The sequence below is a fragment of the Diceros bicornis genome, chromosome 8 (genome assembly GCF_020826845.1).
Source record: "Diceros bicornis minor isolate mBicDic1 chromosome 8, mDicBic1.mat.cur, whole genome shotgun sequence".
Lineage (NCBI taxonomy): Eukaryota > Metazoa > Chordata > Mammalia > Perissodactyla > Rhinocerotidae > Diceros > Diceros bicornis.
The window spans coordinates 44,421,404-44,444,577 of NC_080747.1; the positions used below are offsets into that span (position 1 = coordinate 44,421,404).

The following is a 23,174-nucleotide window of genomic DNA, read 5'->3' on the forward strand; positions in this document are numbered from 1 at the left end:
CCAGGGCTGGGAGGTAACTTTTCTGTTGTTTGCTTATAAAAGAAATCCAGAAAGGGAGCGGGGCTCGCCCCTTTTCTGACCCAAGGGCAAGAGTGAGGGGCCTGGGGGATTAGGTGCGGCTCCCCCTAGGCGCGCCCCTAACCCAGCTAGGGCCGGGAGCCACCCCCTTCGCCGAGGGGCGGGGCGCGCCAGGCGGCCACGCGCGCGGGCGGAGGAGTGGGCGTGTCCCGCGGCCGCGCGCGGGCGGTGGAGGGGGCGTGTCCCTCGGGCGGCGGCGGCGGCGGCGGCGGCGGCGGCGGCGCGGGCCGGGTGCGCGGCGCAGCCTCCTGTGCTGGAATGTGCGGCTCCCGCGAGCTCGCGGCGCAGCAGCAGAGCAAGCGCCGCCGAGGCTCCGGGCCTCAGACGCCGACGGCGGCGGCGGCGGCGGCAGCCGGGACGGCGGGGCGAGAGCCGGCGGCCTAGGCACTCTCCGCAGCCCCATTCCTGGGCCTTCGCGGGCCTCGACGGCCCCGGCGCTCAACTTTTCCACCCTCCCTCTCCCCTCCCCCGAAACTCCAGCAACAAAGAAAAGTAGTCGGAGAAGGAGCGGCGACACCGGCTCGCCCGCCCCTCCTCGCCGAGGAAGGCCGGTAAGCGCGGCGCAGGGCTGGGGGCTCGGTTGGGTGGGGGAGGGCTGGCCGGGCGGCGGCGGCGGCCGCGGGAGGGGGAGGGCGCGGAAGGACGCGGAGCGAGGCGCTGTCCAGGGCTGATTTGCAGATACTGTGGCTCCCGCGGCGGCGGCCGCGCCGGGCGGGGGCGGGCGGCCGCGCCGGATCGGGTTACACCGGCGCGGCCCGGGGGCTGGGCCGGGGGCGTCGGGCGGCGCCAGGACCCCCTCCCCAGTCGAGGCCGGGCCGCCGCCTCCGCGCGGGCCCGGGCGCCGCTCGGAGTCGGGTCCCGAGGCTAGGGCGCGGAGCTGCTTGGGGCCCCAGTCCTGAAACTTCCTCCTCGTCCTCCTCTAGCTCTCAGGTCCCGCCGCAGCCCCTCGCCGGCCCGCCGCCCTCCTGTCCCCCGCCCTCTCCGGCCTCTCCCTTTCGCCGGAAGGCGCCGTTGAGTGTGGCCGGGCGGGTTGAGTCAGCCCCGGGGCCCGGGCGGGTCAGCCAATGGGGCTGGACAGCGATTTCTGCGCTCGGGCCGCCCCGCCGCCGCGGCCCTCCGCGCCCGGCCAGCCCGCCGCGGGAGCTGTCGGGGCCGGGCCGCGCGTCCCGCGGAGCGCCGTGGGGGAGTGAGTTCGCAAACTTCCGGGGCGCGGGGGGGCGGCCGGCGCGCGTGGGGCCCCCTCCGGCGCTCGGGGCCCGACGCCTGCGGAGGGTGCCCGCGGAGCCGCCCCGGGCCTCTGCGGAGGGCGAGCCCGGAGGCGGCGAGAGGGGCCGGGACCCGCAACGCGGTAACTTTCTTCACTTTTCCCAGACTCGGGCCCGCGGGCCGGGGAGGGGGCAGTCTGGACTCGGGAAGACTCGGTCCGGCCCCACGGCGCCCCGAGTTTGCCCACCTCCCCTTTTTTAGTGTTGGAGAGCACAGGAAAAGCTTCAGGACGAGTGTGGGGGCAGCTCCCGCGAGTTGGTGTGTAAATGTGTGTAGTGAGCGGGCCGAGCGGAGAGGAAGCGAGAGCGCCCGAGTTTGCAAAGAGCTGCTTTGTGTTTGGTATTTTGAGAAAATGGCCGAATGCCTATTTCAGTCAGGAATGCCGCCGCCGAGGCAGGCGCTGGTGGCAGCAGCACATAGGAATTCGTGCAACACGTTGGGCTTTCGGGCTGTGCTGGGGCGGTCTTCCTGACAAACGTTAAAATTTCTTTAGGGATGGTAGTTAGGGCTTGAGAGGTATTAGAAAAGACGATGTTTGGGTAAGTTACCGAGTAGCCTGGACTGTTAAGCCCTGGGATAGCTTTTGCCCTCAGTTTGTTTTCTGTGATGGCATTTGATTCCGACTTTTGTTGGTACATATAACTCAACCCGTTTGTGTTTATGCACTTGGGTGAAACAGATTACTTTTTATATTTTGGGTTTAATTTTATTTTTTTAGTACTTGCCACTTATTTTGCTTTTTCTAATTTGCAAGAGAACACCTAAGTTGAGAATAGCAACTTTAGATTGGAAAGTAACGTGGTTAAGACGATTTTAAAAGCCCAACATGTTTTCAAGAAGGTGCTCTTGTAATGGCTTCCACTAGGCAAGTAGGCCAAGTCAAGCACAATGCAAGAATGTTGCTGATTATCGAGTTGAGTTGTACAATTATTTTATTAGGAGGTTTGAAAGATTCTTTATTTTCATTTGTGAAGTTTTGAATACACTAAACTTCCTTTTTCACAGAAAAGGGTTTTGAATTTTTTTTTCCTTTTAACTTCCCGAGTCATCGAAAAAATAAGAAATTAAGTAGTACTTTTTTATACTAGTTTATCCTTCTGGAGTTAGTTGAGTTCATATGAAATTCACTTCAGTTGACCAATTCTTATAGACATCTACTTTCCAGATATTTTGTACTTAATAAATGCACAGTGTGGCTTTTGGGTTTCTCCCCTTTCTGATTCAGACCAGTAAACTCTTGAAGGGGGCACTTGGGAGGACAGCAGTTTACTATTCGTGTATTGAATTTAAAAAGTACTTTTAATTAACATTAAAAATGTAGGTTACTTACTTTTAATTTTTCTGGTAAAAAAAAAAATACTTGAGGGAAGGGATGCCAGTGGTAGACCTAGTTGATGGATGAGTTATGTCAAACAATTGATAGGATTTTTTGTAGAGGTAATGGAAATTTTTTTGGTGACTACAGTAAAGAGAATTCAGAATTAAAAAAATATTTGAAAGGCTTATTTTTAGTAGTTAATGAAGCTAATGAGTTTAAAGATTATATTGAAAAATGTGGGTTTTTTTTTTAAGTTATGAAGAATTACAGTGATGTTTTGGTTTTAGACTAGTAAAAGTTGTGTCTAAACTAGTGCTTTTGTGTTTTTTGTTTTGTTTTTAATTCAGAATACAGTTATGGCCACCCAGGTGATGGGGCAGTCTTCTGGAGGAGCAGGGCTGTTCACTGGCAGTAGCAGCATGGGCATGGCCTTGCCTAACGACATGTATGATTTGCATGACCTCTCCAAAGCTGAACTGGCTGCGCCTCAGCTGATCATGTTGGCAAATGTGGCTTTAACTGGGGAAGTAAATGGCAGCTGCTGTGATTACCTGGTTGGCGAAGAAAGGCAGATGGCAGAACTGATGCCTGTTGGGGATAACAACTTTTCAGATAGTGATGGAGAAGGACTTGAGGAGTCTCCTGAAATAAAAGGTGAACCCAGTGGACTGGAAAACATGGAACTGGAAAGTTTGGAACTCAGTGTTGTAGAACCACAGCCTGTGTTTGAGGTATCAGCTGCCCCAGAGATTTATAGTTCAAATAAAGATCTTCCTCCCGAAACACCTGGAGCAGAGGACAAGTGCAAGAACTTGAAGACCAAACCCTTTCGCTGTAAGCCATGCCAGTATGAAGCAGAATCTGAAGAACAGTTTGTGCATCACATCAGAGTTCATAGTGCCAAGAAATTTTTTGTGGAAGAAAGTGCAGAGAAGCAAGCGAAAGCCAGGGAATCTGGCTCTTCCACTGCGGAAGAGGGAGATTTCTCCAAGGGCCCCATTCGCTGTGACCGCTGTGGCTACAATACCAATCGATATGATCACTATACTGCTCACCTGAAGCACCACACCAGGGCTGGGGATAATGAGCGAGTCTACAAGTGCATCATTTGCACATACACCACAGTCAGCGAATATCACTGGAGAAAACACTTGAGAAACCATTTTCCAAGGAAAGTATACACATGTGGAAAATGCAACTATTTTTCAGACAGGAAAAACAATTATGTTCAGCATGTTCGAACTCATACAGGTAAGAGGACCTTTGCAGTCCAAAAGTTCAGCTCACTTCTGGTAGTTAATTGAGCGAGTAGTTAAAATAGTGCTAAAGAAAGGGATTCAGTTCGAATCCTGGTTCCATTATTTGCTGTCTTTGTGACCTTGGATGAGTTATTTAACCTCTTTGTGCCTAAGTTTCTCCAGGGGGGTAATAATATATAGGATTGGAGAATTAAGTGAAGGAACATGTGTAAAGCACTGAGTGTTATTTGGAAGAATAGCCAAGGGGAATCTTATCAGTGTTCTTCGTAAAATACCTATTGTAATAACTTAGGATAGACCATTTAGCTAAATTAGACTACTTTTTTTCGAAGACGTATTTAGTTGGTAGTGACTACATCTTAAGATGCAGTATAGTTTCCCAAAGGAATTGAGGGCTTACACAAAAAGGAAAATCCAGTGATTAACCCTTGCATAGCTCCAATTAACAGAAGCCTCAAACTTTTAAAACATTAACTGGTGTTATTGAGTTCCTAAATGGAACAACTTCACTTGTCCCCAAAACATAGAAATGTGAGAGGTTAGTTTTTAAGAGATTGGTGGGATTACCACACTTGAAACCATATTCCTAAGAAAGCAGACACTTGTGGAAAATGCAACTTTTTCAGACAAAAAACACTAATATTCAGCATGTTTGAACTCATACAGGTAAGAGGACCTGTCTAATTTATAAGTGCACTCACTCAAAAAAATGGAACAATCTTAAAAATATGAAAAATTTCAAACATCTCAGAAGTAAAGAGAATGCTGCACTGCACCAACATGTACCCATCACCTATACTCGACAGTTATCAATATTTTGTCACATTTGGCGATTTATTTATTTTTTTGGCAATTTGTTTTTTTAAATAACATCTTTATTGAGATATATTCCAAAACCACACAATTTATCCATTTAAAGTTACAATTCATTGGTTTTAGTGTGTTCACAGCATTGTGCAACCATCATGTCACCACAATCAATTTTAGGACATCTTCACCCTGAAGAGAGACCCCTATTTGTTAGTGGTTGTTCCCCATTTCTCCCCAAAGCCCCTTAACTATTCACTTTTAAATCGACTTTCAAGTCTTTGTGGTTAAGTGGTCTCCTTTTTGCAAAGAAATGTTTGTAAGTATTGGTAGTTCATTGTCACTTTCATGTTACATTTTCCTGGTAAGAATAGGTACCTTTGAGGACTGATTACTATTCTGAATAAAATGGATGGAATATCGAGTACTGTAGCATTTGGATCACAAGTGAAAAGGGGCTGTGGGATGCTGTTTGCATCTGGTCTCTTTTGCAGTTTTTGCTCTGCGGAACTGAACCCCACAGTAGAGTGGGACATAGTGGGGAGGGAAATTGATAATTGCTTTGCTTAACTAGTAGACTTAATAAAACTTGCAGGTGAAATTCCATTACAAGAAAGACGTCTGCAGTAAGATTTCTAAGCCCCAGCAGATGGCTCCTGTATTTAAAACCTTAAAATCTAGTTAAGTAAAAGAATTTGTTGTCCCTTTGGAGTTTATTGTAACCTGTGATTGATTGTCTCCATGCTTTGGAACATGGAGACATTTTATTTTATTTCAAAAGTAAAGAAGTTCAAACATTTCAAAAATACATGTCATAGGAAGTGAAAGTTACTTGGAAATCCTACCCAGTGAATCACTTAACAGTTTAAATTAAACAAACTGTTAGATTAAACTAACCTCACCTACAATATCTTAAAACAAATCCCAGATACCATATATACTTCAGCCGTAAGTGCTTCATATTCATTTAACAGTTTTGTGAAAACCTGGGGGCCTAATTTAGAATTGGCTGTAATAGAGCTTTCAGGTAGTAACTATGACATATGTAATAGAGCTTTCAGGTAATAACTATGACTTTATGTGTATACCTTCATGAAGTTTTACAAATATATATATATACTCATAACCGCTGTGCAGGTGAACATAGAGAATATTACCAGCACCCCAGTGCCTTTGTCTTATTAAATTTTGATTTTTTTTTTCCACTGGTATTTTGATAACTTCAGAACTATTGAGTCACTGAACAATTTAAAAATTTTCCTAAAAAGCTAAAAATGTTTTCAACAATAAATCAAAATTGTCGATTTAAGAACATTTTTAGAAGGAAGAAAAAAAGGAAAGTGGAGAGAACTGGAGAAATTCCAGTTTTGATGTGTATTTCCAATTTTTTATGTAAAGGATTTTTTTTAAAACAGAAACTCTACTTTTGGCTGTCTTAATTTTTTTTTGTTATAGTCGTTTATTTTCATCTAGTTATAGTCTAGATGACTAATTTTTAATGGATATATTTTATATCATGAACTATACTATCCATTATTTAAGTTTTTCTCCACATTAAGATTGGTATTTCCACAATAAGGTTATGATTTGCATAGCTCACATTGGTTGTACATATCTCATTTCACATTTTAGTGTTAAACCATTTGGTCTTAATGCTTTTTTAAAAGACTTTTCCCCCTAGTATTACCTTATTTGTGATTTTTTAAAAAACATTTTTAAAACAATTTGGTGGTGTATAAATTGAGGGATAATATTTTGATTATGTGAATTCTGAGAATATCTCTGGTGTTAAATGCATGGTTATGAAAATTGTATTTATGGAAAAATAAATTCATCTAGTGTTTAAGAGTAGAGATGAGAAAATGATAGTCTGAGGGAATCACTTATTTCTCATTTCTCCTTGAGGTAGCCTAGTTTCATTTAATGGGTTTCTTCTGTTCTTTTATTGAGTGCCCAATGTTAGGTGCTTTCTTCTCTTCTATGCCTTTAGAACAATTCGTTGAGGAAACAGAGTAAGTGATAATAGCCCATGTTTACTGAGGAAAACTTCAGACTTGAAAGCCTGAAGTGATGTGCCCAAGGTCATATACGACTCTCTTTTTATGGTAATTATTATGGTGGTGGCTGAGGAGTGTTTTCATTTGAGTCTTGAATCAAAAGAATTTTAATTTTGTGGTTTTAATTTTTAACCAGTTCACAAATTCTGTGCTTTAAAAGAGGACATTTTTGCCTGTATATGTGACTGAAAAATCCCTAATTTTTCTAGAGTATTTATGCCTATATTTAGAACTGCATAGATAGAAGCAACCTATTCTGTTATAAAGGATTTAAAAGTAAATTGCCCATAATCAGTCCTTTATGTTAATCTATAGTGATATTTAACTTTTTTTCTATTAACTTTTTTTTATAACTGCTTAATTGAGATACAGTTTACATACCATTCAAGTCACTATGGATTGGCCTGTTCTGGACATTTCGTATAAATGGATTCATACATGTGGTCCTTTGTGACTACCTTCTTTCACTTAGCATAATGTTTTCAAGGTTCATCCATGTTGTATGTACAATACTTGTTTTCCTTTTATTGCCAAATAATACTGTCTTGTGTGGATATACAACATTTTGTTTATCCATTCATCAGTTAATGGATATTTGGATTGTTTCCACTTTTTGGCTATTACGAATAATACTGCTATGAACATTTCATGTACAAGTTTTTGTGTGGACATGTTTTTTTTTTTTTTTTCTCAGGTGTATACCTAGGAGTGGAATTGCTAGGATGTGTGATAACTATGCTTAATTATTTGAGGAACTGTTTTCCACGAGTTGCTGCACTATTTAATTTTACAATCCCCCCAGCAGTGTATGAGGGTTCCGATTTTTCCACATCCTAATCAATACTTGTCAATTTCTTCACAACCTAACCAATACTTGTTAATATCTGTCATTTTGATTATAGGCATCCTGGTGGTTGTGAAGTATTCATCTCATTGTGGTTTTTATTTGCTTGCCTCATGGCTAATGATATTGTGCATCTTTTCACGTGCCTATTGCCATTTGTGTATCTTTACAGAAATAAATTTAACATTTTTTAAACTATATTAAAATTCTTCCAGGTCAAAGTAGACATTCTATTGCTATGAGCTGTTTGTAGCTAATCTATAGCTACCAGCTAATTAAAGCTGAACAGTTACTAGGAACACATTTTCCAGTCATTACCATATTCTTTTTCTTTTTTTCATTCTGTCTTTTCTTTTCCTTGTCCCATGTTCTTAGACATCTGTGACCGTATCTTGTATCTTCTTGGATAGACAAAATAAAAAGTGATATTTATTGAGGGCTTGATTATGTGCCAGGCACAGCGTTAAATGCTCTGCATGTATTATCTTTAATTTAAATTGTCACAATTCTAGGAAGTGAAGATACTGTTACTTTTGTAGATGAGGAAACTTGCCCAAGGTCATAATTATCTTGTAGCCAAAGACTAGATGAAAAACAAGTTGTCAAGTTTTTTTTTTCAGTCTCTTTTGTCGTTGACAACCCACTTCCAAAAAGAATACACATTTCCTGCCTTTGAGTCTTAAATTCTTTAGTACTAAATCATTGTCCTCTCCTCTTCAGTTGCTCTCAGTCCCTATGGCTTTATGAGTATGCTTTGTTTTAACATTGACATAGATCATAAAAGTTATTTCTACCGCTTGAAATTGATAGCTTAAAACAGCAACATCCTGGGGCCGGCCCTGTGGTGTAGCCGTTAAGTGTGCGCGCTCCGCTGCTGGCGGCCCAGGCTCAGATCCCAGGCGCACACCAACGCACCGCTTGTCAGGCCATGCTGAGGCCGAGTCCCATATAAAGTGGAGGAAGATGGGCATGAATGTTAGCCCAGGACCAGTCTTCCTCAGCAAAAAAAGAGGAGGATTGGCATGGATGTTAGCTCAGGACTGATCTTCCTCACAAAAAAATAAAAACAACAACAACATCCTCACTCAAAAGCATTGTTGATTTTAGCTAACAATTTCAAGTGGTAGATTTATTTATTTATTTATTTTGAGGAAGTTATTTATTTTGAGGAAGATCAGCCCTGAGCTAACATCCATGCCAATCCTCCTCTTTGTGCTGAGGAAGACTGGCCCTAAGCTAACATCTATTGCTAATCCTCCTCCTTTTTTTCTTCCCCGAAGCCCCAGTAGATAGCTGTATGTCATAGTTGCACATCCTTCTAGTTGCTGTATGTGGGACGCAGCCTCAGCATGGTCGGAGAAGTGGTGCGTCGGTGCGGGCCCGGGATCTGAACCCGGGCCGCCAGTAAGTAGCAGTGCGCGCGCACTTAACTGCTAAGCCATGGGGCCGGCCCCCTCAAATAGTAGATTTATCATTTACAAGGATTAAAAAAAATTACCCAAAACATAGCATCAGAAAATTTGGGTAGTTTTTTTTAAAGGATAATTCTAATTAAAGAATTAGGAGCATTTCTCGGTTCTCAATATTTAATGTAATAACATGTAACATTACCGTGAACATTAAAAGGGCTATGAGAATTCAGAAAGCCAATGATAGGGGCTTGCCCCGTGGCGTAGCGGTTAAGTGCTCGCACCTTGCTGCTGGTGGCCCGGGTTCGGATCCCGCGAGCACACTGATGCACCGCTTGTCAGGCCATGCTGTGGTGGTGTCCCATATAAAGTGGAGGAAGATGGGCATGGATGTTAACTCAGGGCTGATCTTCCTCACCAAAAAAAAAAAAAAAAGCCAATTATATTTTTCATCAGCAAAGCTGAAATAATGTAGTTATGTGAATTCTGAATTAAATCATTTATACTTCTAATACGTGGTATAAATTGACCATTTTGCCAGGAATAGGAAAAAAAATCCTTGTTAAGAAATGCTCGGTACTGAATATTGTAATATTGTTAGTAAGGATTGTATTTGCCTTATTTTATCATATTTAAACTCTAATCATATTTTTGCAGGAGAACGCCCATATAAATGTGAACTTTGTCCTTACTCAAGTTCTCAGAAGACTCATCTAACTAGACATATGCGTACTCATTCAGGTTGGTAAGAAATGGAAACTTTTAAAATCATTTTTAGTAAACTACCATTATATGAAAGTTCTAGACCTGAAACTGGGTCATTATTTATGATTATATTTTTAATATAATTTAGACATTTATAGTTAAAAATCAGTGTTCTGTTGATGTAGAGCTGTATTTAAAGGGAGATTCTTAACAAGGAGTCCATAGGTGGAACTCCTGAAACTGAATATAAATGTGTATGTGTACTTTTTCTGGGAGGAGAGTCCTTAATTTTCATCAGATTTTCAGCAAGTTCCATGACTCTGATAAAAGTTGAACCACATAGACCAAGGTAGATTCATCCTTCTCACACTTCCTCCTCGACACGGTATTACAGCACCAAATTTCATAGTGTGTGGGTGCCAGGTTCCAGGGATTCCTTAACTTCTCAGGTCTTGAATTTTGGGTTTGTTCTCTTTGGAGCTTTGGTAGGGCTTCTGAGGACTAGTTTATAAAAGTAAACTTTATTATTTTTTTTTATAATTTTATTTATTTATTTTTTTCCCCCAAAGCCCCAGTAGATAGTTGTATGTCATAGCTGCACATCCTTCTAGTTGCTGTATGTGGGACACGGCCTCAGCATGGCCGGAGAAGCGGTACATTGGTGCGCGCCCGGGATCCGAACCCAGGCCGCCAGCAGCGGAGAGCACGCACTTATCTGCTAAGCCATGGGGCTGGCCCAAAAAGTAAACTTTAAAGAATGATATCAGGATACCAATTTGTTAATCTGTAATAGATAAAATGCAGGATTATAAGAAGTGGGAGGTTCATCTACTCCAGTGACTGTAATAATTATGATCACCAACCAGAATTGGTCCCCATTATGAAGGTATGTAGGTGGCCAATTTAAAAAGTAAATATTTTAAAAATTTAAAAAAGTAAATAAAAAATAGACCATAGGTGGTCTTGATTGGATAATTATTTCATTTTGCCTTGGCGAACTCACCATGTCTGATCAGAATACAACACTGTTCTTCCGGATTTAGAATTTATGCCGCTGTGGTATATATTCTATACTGTATGCTAAAATTTTGCTGTTCACAAAAGTTAACAGTTAAGTTAACAGTTATCTTAAATCTGTGCTGTCTGATTGGGTAGTCACTAGCCACATGTGGTTATTGAGTTTGTGAAATGTGGCTAGCTTGAATTAAGATGTATAAAATATGTACCGGAATTCAAACAGTATGGAGAAAATGTAAATTATCTATTTTTTAAAGATTTTATTTATTTATTTTTCCCCCAAAGCCCCAGTAGATAGTTGTCTGTCATAGCTGCACATCCTTCTAGTTGCCGTATGTGGGACGCGGCCTCAGCATGGCCGGAGGAGTGGTGCGTCGGTGCGCACCCGGGATCCGAACCCGGGCCGCCGGCAGCAGAGCGCGTGCACTTAACCGCTAAGCCACGGAGCCGGCCCTATCTATTTTTTAAATACTGATTACATGTTGACGTGATATTGGATATATTGGGTTAAATAGTAAAATTAATTTTACCTGTTTCTTTTTACCTTTGTAATGTGACTGTTAGAAAACTTAAAATTGCATATATTGCTTGCGTTTTATTTCTCTTGGGTATTGCTGTATAAAGTCAGTGATGAGTAAGATTTGATTATAGTACAGATTTTGATTTGAGCAGCTATGAAGGGGTCATGTAGTATGCTTGCTAGCCTTTCTTAACCCTGCAAGCTTGTCGTGTTAATATACTTTGAGTGTTCCTTGTAAATCTCCTAAGCTCTTGATGTGGGTCACTTAATCAGAATCCTTGATTATATTACTTCTGGGTGCTTCCTGGTTTCGTTTTCTGAGGGTAACTTGGATGCTGTCGCAGGCTGTGTGGAGGGTAGGCATCATGTCTTGTTGATAGCTATGCTCTAGCCCTCACATCATTTAAGAGCTTTACATGAATTAACTCATTTTAGTCTTCATAACTGTTCTATCATGTATAAGTTCTATTATTATCCCCATTTTACAAATGGGGAAACTAAGGCATTGAAGAAATATGACCATTTTTCCTGTAGAATGTCCCCCTTTCTAGATTTTGTCTTACTTGCTTTCTCATGGTGTCATTTAGTTTTTCCTCTGTCCCTGTGCCTAGTATCACTTGTACACTAGAAATTAAATCTAAATGCTTGATACCTACTTCATGATGTCTCATTTGAAGTCATGACTGGTTAACCCATTATTAGTGTTGCTGGGTCACTAGATTAGAATGATGACACACTTGTATCTTTTTCATTGAATTGAGAATACTTTTCTCACTGTATAAGTGTTTCTCTATGGTATTTTACACGAGTCGATAATCTTTGCCTGAACGATTTTGAGTTTGCTGTTGTGTTTTGAATTTTCTCTGCTATGTTTTAAAGATGATTTTCAGTAGTTGCTGTTTGTTGCAGTACAGTAAGTATTTTAAAAGTTTGTTAATAATGAATAGTAGCTACTAATGACTGTATGCATACTAGGTACTGAAAAATTGGGATTTGTTATCTCTAATCTTAGTACTCCTAAAATACTTAATCCTAGTTTGTAGATTAGGATACAGGTTTAGAGAGGATAAAATGCTTTATCTAAGGTTAATTGTCATTCTTCCAAATTAGAAGAGCTAAGATTTGGCCTCAGACTCCTTCACCCTCCCGTTTTCAGTTATCAACAGTGTTAAAAGAACATTATGGCTAAGAAAATGGCTCAACAAGCTACAGCATAATGAAATTGGAACCACAGGATATTGAGAAGGCAGAGCCATTGTCTTTTATTGGATGCCAAGTTTGTGAGTCGCAAACAGGAAACAAACATCGTTAGTCTGTTTTGTGGTATGAGAGTGCTCAATTATTTTCAGCAGATCCTATGTTTTAGTACTTTTAATAGAAGTTGCTGATAACACTTGCGTTAAAGTGAGGCTAAGTTATTAGGTCAAATTGGGTGGGTTTAGTGTTTCTAACTGGGTTGCATGGAGTGAGTATCTTGGATGCCTTCTCTTTGGTCTGGAGTCTGATCTTTACAGATTGTCTTGGGCATTTTGGTTCCTTGTTCATGTGAATGTATTTTAGGGAAGAGAAGTGTGCTCAGTCCTTTATTTCTCGCAGAGATTAGGCTTTGTTGAGTTAGTACATTTTAGCTAAACTGACAAAGATTGGTTTATGAAGCAAAAGGACATTGGTTATTTACTTGGAGCACTTTCATCCATAGGGTAGGTCTTCTCAGGCCAAATTGGGAAGGGATCAGAATGTTGGTTTGGTGAAAAAGAAGATTGGATGTTGGTGAAAACAAAGACACACTAACCTAATCTGATGTTATTCTCCGTTTTAGTGGTGTTTCTACCTAATGGTGTTAGAGTATCCTCACCTGGGTGGTACCTAGAGGCACTGGCATTTTATCCTCAGCTCTCCCTTCCCTATTCTCAGTGGAGATGCTACCATTTCATCCTGGATGAAATGTTTTTGTAGTGGATGAAATACATCCAGTTTGTATTTGCCATTGTGATACTTTTTTGTATCATCACGCTGGCCAGGTCTCTATCCTGCTAACATAGGAGTTCATTTTGAATATTTTTATTTTTTTTTTGTGAGGAAGATCAGCCCTGAGCTAACATCCTATGCCAATCCTCCTCTTTTTTGCTGAGGAAGATTGGCCCTGGGCTAACATCCATGCCCATCTTCCTCTACTTTATATGTGACGCCGCCGCGGCATGGCTTGACAAGTGGTGCGTCGGTGCATGCCCGGGATCTGAACCTGCCAACCCTGGGCCTCCGAAGTGGAGCTCGTGCACTTAACCACTGCGGCACCAGGCCGGCCCCTGAATATTTTTCCATTAAAGCATAATGGATGTTTGTTAAAGGGAATTAACAACTAGCCAGGTTCCACCATTTATTACTCTTTTTTTGTTGTTGTGAGGAAGATCAGCCCTGAGTTAACATCCATTCTTCTTTTTTTTTTTTATAATTTTATTTTTTTATTTTTCCCCCAAAGCCCCAGTAGATAGTTGTATATCACAGTTGCACATCCTTCTAGTTGCTGTATGTGGGACTCGGCCTCAGCATGGCCAGAGAAGCAGTGAGTCGGTGCACGCCCGGGATCTGAACCCGGGCCGCCAGCAGCGTAGCGCGCGCTTAACTGCTAAGCCACGGAGCCGGCCCTAACATCCATTCTAATCCTCCTCTTTTTGCTGAGGATGACCGGCTCTGAGCTAACGTCTATTGCCAGTCCTCCTCCCTTTTTCCCCCAAAGCCCCCGTAGATAGTTGTATGTCATAGTTGCACATCCTTCTAGTTGCTGTATGTGGGATGCGGCCTCAGCATGGCCGGACAAGCGGTGCGTCGGTGCACGCCCGAGATCCGAACCCCGGGCCGCCAGTAGCAGAGCGCGCGCACTTAACCGCTAAGCCGGGGGGCCAGCTCTATTACTCTTTTAAGATGGAAAATTATTTTATTTGGCAGTAAATTTAGTTTTCTTTCACCAGGTATTGGATGATTATTATGGAGGCACTGTTTTAATAGCTTGGTTTATTTGAAAGATGTTATGATTTGAGAGTCTTTGTGAATTCTAAAATAATTTTTAAACAATATTTTATTGAGTTTTAATTTGCATACATGAAAATGCACATATCTTAAATATACACTTCAGTGACTTCGTGTATATTTTCACTTGTTAGACTACCACCCAGATGAAAACATGGAACATTTCTACCACCCTCAGAAAAATTCCCTCCTTACCCTTTCCAGTCAGTACTGCCGTAGTCTCCCCCCAACCAGTACTCTGACTTCTCCTATCAAAAAGAACATTCCCGGGCCAGCCCCATGGCTTAGTGGTTAAGTGCGCACGCTCTGCTACTGGCGGGCCGGGCTCGGATCCCGGGCGCGCACTGACGCACCGCTTGTCCCGCCATGCTGAGGCCGCGTCCCACATACAGCGACTAGAAGGATGTGCAACTATGACATACAACTATCTACTGGGGCTTTGGGGGGGAAAAAAAAGGAGGAGGATTGGCAATAGATATTAGCTCAGAGCTGGTCTTCCTCAGCAAAAAGAGGATTAGCGTGGATGTTAGCTCAGGGCTGATCTTGCTCACAAAAAAAAAAAAAAAAAAAAAAACAGAATATTCCCCTATAAATGTTCATCCCATGTTGCGTTATCAGAATTTTGCTTTTATTGCTCAGTAGTAATCAGTTGTATGTCACTATTACTCTTTAATTAAGAATTTCCCTTGTTCTTTCTGGATCATTCTTGATAATGTGTTAAGCTTGTAAAAATATTTCCCCTTCTGAATTTGCCTTACACACCTGTAAATTAACTTTGGAAGTATAAAATAGACATCTGACACATTTATAAAGGTGAAAAACATAGGTAAATATTACTAGAATTGGAAAAGGGAGTTAAGTTAAAACCATTGGTATAGGGCAAAAAAATTTATATTCAGCTAGGCACTAATAAACTATAAAATTTTGATAACTTGATAGTTAATACAAGTAAGATTTAATGGCAATAAAACAAAAATTGGGGGTAGGTGGGTATGAATGGAGCAAGTAAATTATGCCATCAAATTTTAAACAGATTCCTACATTCTCCCGTTCCCTGACCATATGATAGGTGCAGGCTTGCACCCTGATTGATGCTTGCTGTGTAAATACCCTCATTCATTAGGGGTTATAAAATGCTGATATTTTCATTATGATTTTTTTATTAGGACAGATATTTTTGTAAAGAGATAAATCCATTCATCAGCTATTTGTTTACTCAGAGGTAGGGTTTATATGGAAAGGCAGGATAAACACATGAATCCTTCCCTTTTGTTTACCCATACTAAAAATTACCAGTCCATTCCAAAAGTGATGACTTATAGGTAAAGCATATTGACTGCTTGGCTATCTGCCCTATGCTAAGTGCTTTATATAGATTAGAGTGTTTATAACTCACAGCACTCGAGTATTTTACAGATGAGGAAATTGAGCCGTAGCAAGCTTTCAGTCCCTTGCTCAAGATCTCACAGTGAGTTGCAGAGCCCATATTTGATCCCCCAGATATTCTTACTCTAGAATAAGTTCTTAACTATTATGCCACCTATCTTTCCCCATTCCATGTCTATGTATGTTAAGAAAATGTTTGTCTCCATTGAAGTGATTCATTGGAGACAAGATAGGACTAAGTATAGAGTCTTGTAGCATGTGTAGAAACCTATTTATGAATCTATTAGTGGACTAAGATGGAGAAGATTAACATGTAGCTATGTGTTTTTTGAAGTTACTTCTATCACAGTGTGGGCAGGTAAGAGTTTTAGGCCATCCAGTTAACTCCTTATCCAGTCTGATGTACCTGGATACATTTTTGTTTTTGTGATCTAGTCTTTTATCATCAGATGTTTTCTAATCGTGGTAAAGCTTACCATCTACATGGTTTTACTTAATGTCTGAATATTTTGCTTTATGGAAAAATTAAGATTTGATATGAATTTGAGAATGTTTGAGAGATGAATTTTCATAAATGTCAATTTCCATTTTTCTACTATGCATTCCATTGGACCAGTGGGGTATGGATACCATTTGGTAATATTTACTAGTGTGTGACTAGATGGGTATGTATTCAGGTAGAATGTGTTACTCTTATGCCTTTAATGTGGGGGTGGGAGTGGAGGTGGCTCTGGTTTTGTATGTACCTGTGATTATGACTTTGTTTGCTTATTTTACATACCATATCTATTTGTATGCCACTTCTCATTTACCTAGTTTCTTTGCCCATTTTTTAGAGGAAGGTGGGGAAAAATCAAGAAAAGTTTTCTGACTTGGCTCTTTTGCTTTAAAATAGCAACTCTGGCTTTGGAAAAGTTTGCTGAGTGAAACTTGACTCAATTCTTGCCACAGTGGACAAAAGGGTTAAATTTAAAGAAAAAGACTTTGCTCCCTGAGGTTAAAGCAGTATTTTAAAACTTTTGCAGCTGAAGGTCTGAGCGTGTAGCTTAATTACAGTACAGGATTTTTCTTTGAAGTCTCAAGATTTATCTTAAAAATGTATGAATTTTATGTTCTACTCCATTATACATTTGTTTTAACTAAACATAAAAAATTTAAATTTATCTTCTCTGAGTGTCTTTGCCCCAAAGTTGACATCCAGAGCCCAACTAACTGCCAAGAATTGTGTACTTTTTGATGAATCTCTGCTCTCGAATAGTGCTTGAGAGCCCTAGCTTGATGAACTTTTTAAAAGACGATGGCTAACTGAGATAGTTATTCCTTGATTGGGTTTGAGAATCAATGTCAAGGGATAGAGAAAAGATATACAAATAAATATGGTAAATATAAGGTGCATGATACAATCTTTTCAATAAATAATTGTTGTGGTGTTTTTAACTTCCAATTCCTTATAAAAGTATATTTTAATAAAATCTTGAATTCATTTCTTAATCTATGTCTTTAACCTCTCTTGTTTACCTTCAGGTGAGAAGCCATTTAAATGTGATCAGTGCAGTTATGTGGCCTCTAATCAACATGAAGTAACTCGCCATGCAAGACAGGTTCACAATGGGCCTAAACCTCTTAACTGCCCACACTGCGACTACAAAACAGCAGATAGGAGTAACTTCAAGAAACATGTAGAGCTACATGTTAATCCACGGCAGTTCAATTGCCCTGTATGCGACTATGCAGCTTCCAAGAAGTGTAATCTGCAATATCATTTCAAATCTAAGCATCCTACTTGTCCTAATAAAACAATGGATGTCTCAAAAGTGAAACTAAAGAAAACCAAAAAGCGAGAGGCTGACTTGCCTGATAACAATATTATTAATGAAAAAACAGAAACAGAGCAGACAAAAATAAAGGGGGATGTAGCTGGAAAGAAAAATGAGAAGTCTGTAAAAGTAGAGAAAAAAGATAATGTTTCAAAAGAGAAAAAGACTTGTAGTAATGTTTCAATCCAAGTGACTACCAGAACTCGGAAATCAGCAATGGAAACTAAAGAGATGGATGTGCATACAGGAAATAATTCAGAAAAAACCTGTAAAACCAAGAAAAGCAAAAGGAAGATGGAACCTGAAGCCCATTCCTTACAAGATCCTGTTAATGATGAGGAACCTGTGACAAAAAAGAAAAAGAAGGCAGAGAGCAAATCCAAAAATAATCAGGAAGTGCCAAAGGGTGACAGCAAAGTAGAGGAGAATAAAAAGCAAAATACTTGCATGAAGAAAAGTACAAAGAAGAAAACTCTGAAAAATAAATCAAGTAAAAAAAGCAAGCCTGCTCAGAAGGAGACAGCTCAGAGGGGGTCTGCTCAGATAGAGCCTCCTCAGATACAGCCTGCTCAGACAGAGCCCCCTCCTCCCATGCAGCCTCCTCAGACAGGGCCTGCTCAGATGGAGCCGCCTCCTCCCATGGGGCCTGCTCAGATGGAGGTTGTTCAGGAGGGGCCTGTTCAGATGGAGCCGCCACCTCCCATGGAGCCTCCTCTTCACATGGAGCCAATTCCCAAAAAGTCTCCTCGAAAAGATAATAAAAAGGAAAAGTTGAACATGGAGAGTGAAAAGGCACGGAAGGAGCAAGTCCTTATTGAAGTTGGCTTAGTGCCTGTTAAAGATAGCCAACATCTAAAGGAAAGCACAGGTGCACAGGATCTTTTACCACCACCCCCACTGCTGCCAAAGGAAAACTTAAAAGAAGAGGAGTCAAAAGACCAAAAATCATTCACTGAAAGTGAAGGAAATAAAGAAGCCCCTCTTCAAAAAGTAGAAGCAGAAGAGGCAGATAAGAATCTAGCTGGTCTTGCTGCTGTTATCGAGGAATCTGCCAATATTTCATCCACTGAGCAAAATTTGAATGTGCCAGAGAGTGAAACTTTAGATTGTAAACATCAGGCTGACACTATGCTTTGTGAAGTGGAAATGGACACAGGTGAGAACAAAACAGAGATTCCCCCTGGCAAAGACTTAGCAGTTGAAGAACCAACTCCACCACTGCTTCTTCCCTTACCAATAGAAAACCATGAAGCAGTGTCCAAAACTGCTGTGGCATCACCTCCTGTCACCATGGCAGTAAATGAGTCTCAGGAAATGGATGAAGATGAAGGCATCCACAGTCATGATGGAAGTGACCTAAGTGACAACATGTCAGAGGGTAGTGATGATTCTGGATTGAATGGGGCGCGGCCAGTTCCACAAGAAACTAATAGAAAAAATGCAAAGGAAGCTTTGGCAGTCAAAGTGGCTGAGGGAGATTTTGTTTGTATCTTCTGTGATCGTTCTTTTAGAAAGGAAAAAGATTACAGCAAACACCTCAATCGCCATTTAGTTAATGTATACTTCCTTGAAAAAGCAGCTAAAGGGCAGGAGTAATTAAACTTTGGACAAGGCTTCATTTCTTAGGTTGTAAGATCTATTACATTTTATATTCTTTTACAGTAGTAGACAACCTTTTATTTTTAAAATTGCTTTAATTAGTGTCCAGTGTTGATTTTTAAGTGGCACTCTTTTCCTTAGGACTCTGTATACCTATTGATGTATAAAGTTTAGCAAATCCAAGGGAGTTAGTGTACTAAAACCAACAGACACCTAAATCTGTTAGCTTATGCATTTAATTCAAACAAGAAGGCCAAGGTGGTATTACAGCATTCTGTTGCTTTGTGCAGCTATAACTTGTCAGTTTTTTCCCCATGGCTATCTTCTGGTTTACTCTAGTTTATTCTTAGTTCCTTGTTTAGCTCTATAAAAATTGGCATACTTAAATAGCAAATTACTTGAAGAATTTGCCTGCTTTATATAAAGTTAGCACTTTAAAATTTTTTTAGAGATGAGAAGAGACATGTAAATTGAAGAAAAATTCTCCCAACAGTGGACGTTGTATCAGTCCAGGTATTTACTTCCTGAGTTTTGATCAATATTTCTTATTTTGTGTACGTTAATCGTCATAAAAACAATGATCTTGGTGTGTTTTTTTTTATTTTGGTGCTTTAATGGCTTAAGATGTTGCACATTGTTTTTTGTTTTAACCTATGCAGTTCAATTTTTCTAGAAATAGCATTTGTGTTGAGCAGTAACACTTTATACGTATATATGCATGTTGATTTTGTCCTCTTTGGAGGGATGCTTTTAGTCTTATTTGCAAAAGGGCAGTTTTCTTATTCCTTTGCTGCAATTGTCTTTTTTGCAGAATATTAGTGTGCAAGTTTGTGAGCAAATGAAATATGCAGGTTCAATCCATTGATTCTGATTTTCACATCTTATATCTATGCCAGAATCTGTATTTCATATAAGTTATTTATTTTAAATGGATGTAGTAAATTCACAGCTCTCAGTTTGAACTTTGCAGTAAATAAACCACTAGGCTCTACATTGAAAGATTTTTATCTCAAATACCAACCATAAGTATAGTTTTTTTGGCCTATTTTGTTTTAGTACAACTACTTCCTAAATGTACAGTGTTAAGTTGTATCTTGGAGGAAAACCTTTTTTCATAGATGGTTGGTGTCCATATGGCTACTCAGCTGAATAAAGTGATATGTGGAAACTGCAAACCTGGAATTAGGAGACATAATTACTCCTTCAAGTTATACAGAATATCAGTTGTAAAATTCCAAAGCCATAGCAATTATACAGAAAACCTAGGATGAGAAAGGTAGTTTGAATGCTGGTAGACCAGCTGCTACTTCCTATGAATACAGTGAAAAAGGCTGGTGAAACTTAAGTATAGTCCAGATTAAAAAATCACACTTTCTCAGGGATCTCCACAAACTAGTGGGTGTCCTGGCTGTCCCTGTGACAGCCGCTTTTTACCGGTGAGGCCTCAAATGAATTGGAGCTATCCTGGTGTTCCTATGGGGACGCTTTGTATGAAAAAGAGTGTGTACTCCCAAACTTTCGGTAGGTTCTTTGGCCAGCTGCCAAAGAATGTGAAAGAATCCAACATAGGGTTTTTCTTGTTGATAATCAGTTATTCATTGCAGTAAAGTATGATCCCAATAGGGAATCTTAAACAATTCTGATCTCCCATTTTCTATTCTGAAATAACCACTTTATATTTCATTTATTTTCTTTTATCTGGTGATCTCTTTGAGGCAGGTTTCAGAGTTTGGCAGTGCAACATGAAAGATTAGGAAAAGCATTGATGAAGTGTGGGTGGAAAACTTGTTAAAAATCTGAGAGTGAAGTTTGAGTTAAAAGACATTTGAACTTGGAATTGACTGGGAGGCCAAAGATTTAAAGAAGCAGAAGATTCTCTCAAGACATGAGGAGTAAGTTGTGTGTTAATGATATGTGTTTTGTGTGCATGAATGGAAATTTGTAAATGATGTTGAATACTAGGTATATTCTCGGCTCCGACAATCATTGTCAACAGAAAATCAAGCTGCAAATATTTATGTTTTAAAACTTAAATTATAAAGCTAGTTAAATCTTTCTAACAACTAGTTTTAATGTTCATGGGTACATTTTATGTAAGTTACCTTTTACATTATATATGAAAAGATTCATGTTAAGTACAGATTGGAGATTGGGAATCAGTTTGGGGAAGAGGTGTTTGTGGATTCTTTCATACTACAAAAGAAAAAAATTCGACTCTGGACTAATTTTCTTATCTAGTTTTTAAGACTAGAACGCTAAAAACAAAATATGAAGACATTTAAAACCCCTTATTATTAAATTGATCTGTGAAAACATTGTTACTGGAAATTGAGTTGGACTTGAGGCCTTTCTTCCAGAAAACAAGGACTTGATTGTCAGGCCTATATTAGGTTCTGAACCTTAATGCCATGTATTTGTACTTATTAAAAATTGTTTCAATGAAAAGCATATTAGTAATATGAACTTCTGGTCTAGTTGGGAGTTCTTCCATTTGAAAAATGTGATATTTGCATGAAACTGTTTGAATCTTTTTATTTTCTCAGTTTCCCCTCCACTGGATAGAATTGAAGCTAGAATTTTCCCTTTTGATAAAGAAATGAAAAGTGAACATGTTATTTGTAAATTGATATTTAGTAACTAGAGATAAACTTGAAATACTAGAGTACATTATAAACCTAATCCTAGGTAGTCTTATGAAAATGTATCTCTTTAACTATCTTTTGAACCTGTATTCGCATTGGTTTTCAAGATATTTTAAGTTATATTTTTTCCTCTTTTCAGAGCTGCTTCTTCGGGGCTACTTTTTTTTTTTTTTTTTTTTATTGAGGTGTAATTCACAAGGAGCTACATTTTTTTGGTAAGACTTCTTATAACTATGGCTGGATGTTTTGCTCTAGTCTTCCAAGAAGGGCCGTTGCATCTTTTAGAGTCATTTCTAAAGTCATGTGGTCTTTAACTTAGGGGACTATTTTGCATATGAGTGCGAATACAAATTTAAACGCAAGTAGACCTCATCGCATGTCACCCCATGAATGTTGACAGTGGAAGGAATACCTTGCCTGTAGTGTATCAATTCTGGACTGAAAAGCTGGGGAAGAAACCCATTTTTCTTTTTGCATAAATCAGAAATACAACTAGTGTGCCGAGTTTCCTTATTGACCTCAGCAGATGAACTGAATTGATAGTGTTAATTCAGATCCAAGAATTTGTCTGAATCTTGGTTTGTGTAGATTTGTGATCTACATGCAATATTAACTAAATCAAATAGCTTTTACAGTTTCACATGTGTATATAGGCCCTCCCCACCCTTTTCAACATCCATTAGTTATTGAACTTTGTAAACTGGCATTGAAACATTACAGCAATATTTTGTTGCACCAATTTTGTAAACTTTTACAGTGCAATACGTGTTATTTTTCAGAGACAAACCAAAGGTTAATTTCTCAAGGTTCTTGCTGCCTGCTTTAGCAGCATTTGATGGAGGATCTTTTATATACATTTGTAATAGATGAAAAATAAACTAGATTGCAAATCCTTTTTTTTTAAAGCTTAAACCATGTACCAAGTTTTTGGTCCAAATTGTGTAGGATAAGTTAAACTTAAATCGCATTCTATTAACCAATATGAGTGTATTTCTGTAAGCATAGTTATGTTGAAATAAAGTTTTAAAAAGCATTTTATGCCTTTGTTTATTATTGGTACATCAAGCATCAAGGAAGCCAAATTTATCTTGCTGCAATTGTAAGTGTATTAATTATTTCCCCCAGCTGACCCATACTTGGTAGAAAGGTCATGGCGGTCTTCGTTGTTTCGGGTAACAGTCCAGTAGGTAGCAGTCAAAAGCTTATCTTCCTGAAGTCTGCTTTCTGGGAGGTGCAGATGGGGGAGAAACAACCTTCAGACAATTCGCAGAAGATTGTACCTAGTAATTCCTTCCCAGCCACAGGTCCCCTTGACAGTTTTAATGTACATGTCCCTTCTTACCAGCAGGCGTGGTATTAGTAAATTTTGACTCGTAATTGGAAAAAGATGCATTGAAGAGAAAATAAGTTGAGTTACACTGAG

At 39.9% G+C, this 23,174-nt stretch overlaps 1 protein-coding gene across 3 annotated transcripts; it reads left to right on the forward strand.

Moving 5' to 3' along the window:
• The first annotated feature begins 389 nt into the window (after window positions 1-389).
• On the forward strand, window positions 390-22,784 carry REST (RE1 silencing transcription factor). Of its 3 annotated transcripts, none has more exons than XM_058547150.1 (4): window positions 390-629; window positions 3,010-3,913; window positions 9,696-9,779; window positions 17,218-22,784. In XM_058547150.1, exons 2-4 carry the CDS (start codon window positions 3,019-3,021, stop codon window positions 19,104-19,106), a joined length of 2,868 nt encoding a protein of 955 aa, XP_058403133.1. In that variant the 5' UTR covers window positions 390-629; window positions 3,010-3,018; the 3' UTR covers window positions 19,107-22,784. The 3 variants fall into 3 exon arrangements, with proteins under 3 accessions (XP_058403133.1, XP_058403132.1, XP_058403131.1); XM_058547149.1 differs by lacking the exon at window positions 390-629 and adding an exon at window positions 951-1,264; XM_058547148.1 differs by lacking the exon at window positions 390-629 and adding an exon at window positions 1,293-1,426.
• The last annotated feature ends 390 nt before the right edge of the window (window positions 22,785-23,174 follow it).